Raw genomic sequence first — 6,106 nt, forward strand, 5'->3', positions numbered from 1 at the left:
CAAACTTCAGGTAAGATTAGATCCAGGAATTCATCAGTCAATAGGACTTCTAGTTTTGATTTTCTTTTGTTGACTCTATTATCAATAACTAAAAAACCCTCCTGCTCTTTTGTTATGACTTACTTTTATTTTTGTTTATGTATGTGTATATATTTATGTAAGGGAATGTGCATGTAATAAAATGCAAATTAAGACAATAGAAAGTAAAGAAATCTGAAAAAGAAATATCGAGATCTGGCTTTCTGATGTTGATTTATTAATGTCTCCAGTTCCTCAATTCCTCTATGAAGGTTATAAAGTTAGATGAAAGTCCAGCCTTCTTCATATAAAGGCCGAGAGTATCAGCTGCCTCTTGATTTTAAGCCCCACAGGGTTTGGAATGTCTTGCAATTCCTCATTCCTCATGCAATTGGGTCTACCCTCTTACCTTTCAGCTCCTGTAATGAAAAGCCATTCCTGAACCTGCTCTTGGGTCTCAAGTGGACTACATGGACCAAAGCATCTTCCGCTGAATCATACTAACCTTGATCAACATTCATTTGCATGAGCAAAATTAGCTCATGTTAAAAAGTATCATCCAGGTGGGTCCAGCCTCGATTACCTAACACTCAGCTTATTGAAAGTGAATGAGAGTAAGTTACAGGCTTTATGACACTAAATTTTAATTTTTAATGGTTTTTTTAAAAAGATTTATTTATTTATTATATGTAAGTACACTGTAGCTGTCTTCAGACACCCCAGAAAAGGGCATCAGATTTCATTACGGATGGTTGTGAGCCACCATGTGGTTGCTGGGATTTTCACTCAGGACCTCTGGAAGAGCAGTCAGTGCTCTTAACCGCTGAGCCATCTCTCCAGCCCTGACACTAAATTTTAAGATGGTTACATGTCATTCTTGCAGAAGATGCTAGCTAATGCACTCTGGTTGGCTAAGTGGATCCATTTGTCTACCTTTATTTAAAATAATCCTGATCAGAAATGAAAAGTTTGATGTTCTGCCTTCTTTTAGGTAGGGAAATAGCATGGGTTTCCTAGAAGAAAGTCAGGGTGTTAAGCCGGAAAAGAGGGCCTCAATAATTACCTGACTCTGAAAGCTGGCAGAGGAGAGTTCATTCACGGAGTCCAGACTCTTAGCGTCCACAGCATACACGCCCAAAGGCAGCCTTGACTTCCTTGTTCCGCAGGCTGTAGATGAGGGGGTTGAGCATAGGGGTCACCATGGTATATGACAGGGACACCACTTGCTTGCTCTCAGGAGAGTAGCTGGCCTTGGGGCGCAAGTGGATGACCCCTGTTGTGCCATAAAACAGAATTACCACTATGAGATGGGAGGCGCAGGTAGACAGGGCCTTGTGGCGCCCAGAGGCAGATGGCATCCTAAGGACAGCAACCAGAATCATCACATAGGATGTGGCTATGAGACAGAAGGGAACCATGATGACGAGGACAGTGGCCACGAACACATTGGCCTCGAAGACTCTGGTGTCTGCACACACCAGGCTCAGCAGAGGTGCTATGTCACAGAAGAAGTGTCGGATGCCACGTGGCCCACAGAAGGGGAAGTTAAAGAGCCAGATGGTGAAGACAAGTGCAACAGGGATTCCCGCCAGCCAGCAGGTAGTAGCTAGCAGGTAGCACAGCTGTGGGCTCATGATGGCACCATAGCGCAGTGGTCTGCAGATGGCCAGGAAGCGGTCCCAGGCCATGACCGTGAGAAGGAAGCACTCAGATGTGACACAGGACAGCACAAGAAGCAGCTGCAGGGCACAGCTCACGGGGGACACCCCCCGTCCAGGCTGCAGCAGGGTCACCAGCAGGCGGGGTGCCACGTCCAGTGAGAAGCAGATCTCTACCAGCGCCAGCTGACGCAGGAAGAAGTACATGGGCGTGCGGAGGCCTAAGTCCAGGCTGGTGAGCAAGACAATGAGCGAGTTCCCTGACATTGTGAGCAGGAAGGCTGCCAGGAAGAGCGCTGCAAGCATCGGGCGTAGCGAGGGCACATGTGCGAAACCCAGCAGCACGAACTCCAGCTCCCGTGCACGGCTCTGATTGCCCCAGGGTGGAGCTGCCCAGGAGGGTGGCATGAGCCCAGGATTCGAAGGCACTGCGTTTAAGGACCAGGGAGGAACCCTATGGAGTGCTGAGGGAGGAGAAGATGAAATGAGAACTGTGGCCTATAGGTTCCATCTCCTATAGCCACAGGAAAGTCTATCCAAGTGCAAATCAAAATCCCTGACAACTGAGGTCTTTTTTAAAACACCTCAGTTAAAGCGTGGGATAAACAGAGTGTCGTCATGACCTCTGTTTCCCTGGCTTATGTTCTACAGATCTCCTCCAGCAGATGAGCACTGCCTCCGAGTCTTTGCACTGTTCATTCTCTGTCCTCCAACCACTCTTCCCACGTCAGTTTATAAGGATGGCTACGTGTGCTGATTCTTGGCTACATCTCCATACACATTTCCCTCTAGTCTCTAACAGGTTCTTATGATCCTCAACACCTACCATTCTTCCCCCACGCCCCAGCATGGCATCCCCAGGGCTTTTGCCTTTACATAGCCCTGTTACCTCTATATGTTGACACTTTTAGACTGTCCTCAGTCTCCAGGTATATATCAAAATATCATCATCAAGGTTGCCAAGATGGCTCAGGGAATTAATGAGCTTGCCACTAAGCTGGAAGACCTGAGTTCAATCCTGCATACCTACATAGTGTAAGATCCAACCCTCTCTGACGTTACATGGCACATGCATTCACTCATTCCCATATCCCTCCACATACCAATAGATAACACTTTCTGAGGGCCTATAACTTGATGGCCAGAATGAAACAAGCGACCCCTTTCTACTATTTATACTTTCTGACTGTAATTATAACTGAACAAATACTAGATGAAAATTACTGCCTATTCAACAAAGTCTATTCACTCTGTAACCTGTGAGCACCATGGGTCATGATACTTCATCTTCAGTGCAGGAGATTATCCTTCACTAAATACTGCCACAATTTGTCTCTCCTATGAGTTTTGTGAAAAATCAATTTTGAGTAAAGTATATGGAATTTTTGAGGCTGGGGAGGTGACTCAGTGTGTACAGTGGTTGCTACACATGCAGGAAGATCCAAGTTTAGATCCTCATCACATAAAAGCAGGCTGTTGCCTCTGTAAACCCCAGTGTGAATCATAAGGGTTGTGGTACAGAGGCAGGAGGATCTTAAGGCCTGCTTAACAGTCAGAGTCTGGCTGAAACAGGGGGCTCCACATTCAATGACAGACCCTGTCTGAGAAAATAAGGTAGAGGCATTGGAGCGATGGTGAGGTGGGTAAGAGAGCTTGCTGTGAGAACCTGGGGAGCTGTGTTCAAAACTCCAGCACCCATGTAAAAATCAGCTGTGGCTTTATATGCTCATAACTACAGTGTTGGGGGAAGGGAACAGAGACAGGTGCACCATGGGAGCTCTCTGGCCAATCAGTGTAGTTGAAATGGCAAGCTTTTGGTTCACTGGGGGGGGGGGCTGTGTCTTAAAGAAGTGGGGCAGAGAATGAGAAGACACAGTGCCCTCCTCTGGCTTCTGCATGAGTGCCCATGAACATGGTGTTCACCCATGTGCATGCTATACGCATGTACACCTACACATTCTGAAAATGAGAATAAAAAAGGGAACAGTGAGTGAAGACACCAGCACTAACCTCTGGCCTCTACATTCTAATGTGCAGGCAAGTATACCTCCACATGCACATACTACAGTAGCCCACGCATGCGTGTGCGCACACACACACACACACACACACACACACACACACACACACACACACGCTGGAGGGGCTTGTGCACTGCGTATTGAGATACACAGTGCACAGATTTCTGTGTACCGAGATCTAGCTGCAGCCTGGACACGGGCATTGTTATGAAGAATCTCCTGTATCGATGTGGTGTAGAGAGTGCTCCTCAGTGATCTCTGATGGTTAACAAAAGCCAAACAGCAAACGTCTGTGCAGAGAAGAGAGGAAAGCTGGGCTTCCGATCCCAGGTTGGGGTCAGAGGGACGAGAACCAGGAAAGAAGTCCACTATCGCGTAGGTGAGAGTCCAGGAGCAAAAGGGCCACACAACGGGTAGAAGAGGAGGAGGAAGGGGAAGAAGAAGAAGAAGAGGACACTATAAGGTCAGGCATAAGTAGGAATCATGAAGGGAGTTCTCCGTGAGGACAGACAGCTATAGCAGAGTGAGACAAGGTGAAACTAAATGTAAGTAACTCTGGGTGTGTAGCTGGGAAGTAGCTAGATAGCCTAGAGGGCTAGGGATATCTGCTCAGTTATTGTGCTTAAAGTCTGTTGAATAAATTAGTAGGTCTCAATCTCAATTATTTGGGAGCTAGCTAGGTTAGAAAAAAAACTGCCACTTTTAAACTTCATCCTACACACACACACACACACACACACACACACACACACACACACACACACACCAGAGACTGGGTCATGTTCAAATACATCCAAAGACATCAGACTTCAAAGCGCTCCTTTTAATACTCATTGCATGAAAGATCAAGCTTACTTGTCTCATCGTGACATCCACATTTTCCTTGGGAACCCCTCCCAAATTCATCCATCCTGCCATCTAGGCATCCACCCATCATTCATTCATTCATCCAACCCAGAAGGCAATTTTGAGCTGATACTGTAACCAGATACTGTAGCAAAAACTGATGTTGAATCCAAGTTTTAGATGGAAAAGTGAGACCTGTTCCTCAACTTCTGGTGCTTGGTTAGACCCCTTTCTTCAGAAAGGGGGGTGCGCAGAAGGGTGTTGTACAGTGACATCCTAACACCTGGTTCTACATGTAGGCTCTACATCTAGCATCAGACATTTCCACAGCAGTATTGGTTGCATGTGTCTCTTTGCTTTACTTACACACATGTCCCCAGAACTTAAGACAATGCCTGGCTCATTGTAAGCAAAGAATCAATATTTATCAGATGGCTGAACATCTTTGCCTTGAAACTCAGAAGTACTTTTTTGAGCATCTGGAGACAGCTAGTGTTCTCGTGCCCCTTTTCCTTAGAATATATTTATAATTTCCCACACATTCACACTTGCTCTTTTCTTTCTTGCTGAGTGCTGGCCTCTCACACTCAACTGGCAGTAAATGCTGGTCCCACTTTCTTCACATAGGCCTGCAATTAAGCCAGTCTCAGACCATGTGGTACCTGACTGTGCAGCTCCATATCTGGAAGTGATGTCTATCATGAATGAAACTGTGAGCCCACTTTCTTCACATAGGCATGCAATTAAGCCAGTCTCAGACCATGTGGTACCTGACTGTGCAGCTCCATATCTGGAAGTGATGTCTATCATGAATGAAACTGTGACTGGTGGCCTGGTGGGTTCGAGGGCTTGGTTTGCATGTTCAATTCCCAGTAGTGATTCATATAAGTGGTTCAATAACCACTTACACCCGGGACTCCAGGAATGGGGTGGGGAACATAGACAGGCAGATTGCCAGAACTTGCTGCCATCTATCACAGCAAAAAAGGACTGGTTCAGTGTTTCCAGGTACTAAGGTGGAGAGAACAAAAAGACACTCTATTCTGGTGGTCCTTACCCTGTGGGTATCAATTCTTTTAGAGTAGAACAACCCTTTCACAGGGGGATGTGTAAGACCATCTGCATGTCAGATGTTTACATTATAGGAGCAGATCTGTCTTAAGAATGTGTCAGAAGAAAGTTAAACACAGACTGACATCTTTTCAACTCCCAGGGGAAAGCTCTTAACAGTCTCTCCAGTGATACGTTTAGTTGACTGTAGATCAGAGCTCTACATTCAAGATTTTCTATCTAACAGACTTGGGCACCCAGGCCCAAAAAAATAAAATGGAATTTTATAAAAAAACAAAATCAAAAAACACACTCTGTGCACTATTAGTGGATACCATCTCCACGGCAACCCCCCTAGCATAGGTCACAGTTACCTTTCACATAATGAGCATTGCAAGCTCATAACTGACATTTCTTCACGTCTCCTTGATACCTACAATTCATTTTTAAAAATCACATTCACCTAAATGATGAGTGAATACATTGTGTGTGAGAGAGAGAGAGAGAGACAGA

General features: G+C 45.7%; 1 protein-coding gene across 1 annotated transcript; it reads right to left on the minus strand.

The window, feature by feature from the left end:
- Positions 1–1,063: 1,063 nt before the first annotated feature.
- LOC110336668 (olfactory receptor 10A7-like) lies at positions 1,064–2,100 on the minus strand. The gene has a single exon (XM_021219374.1). The coding sequence runs from the start codon at positions 2,082–2,084 to the stop codon at positions 1,131–1,133; it is 954 nt and encodes a 317-aa protein (XP_021075033.1). The 5' UTR covers positions 2,085–2,100; the 3' UTR covers positions 1,064–1,130.
- Between the last annotated feature and the right edge of the window lie 4,006 nt (positions 2,101–6,106).

This window comes from Mus pahari, chromosome 19 (genome assembly GCF_900095145.1).
Source record: "Mus pahari chromosome 19, PAHARI_EIJ_v1.1, whole genome shotgun sequence".
NCBI lineage: Eukaryota > Metazoa > Chordata > Mammalia > Rodentia > Muridae > Mus > Mus pahari.

Excerpts from the sequence above, each read along its gene's own strand:
- LOC110336668 (XM_021219374.1), bottom strand. The coding sequence starts at position 2,084 with ATGCCACCCTCCTGGGCAGCTCCACCCTGGGGCAATCAGAGCCGTGCA.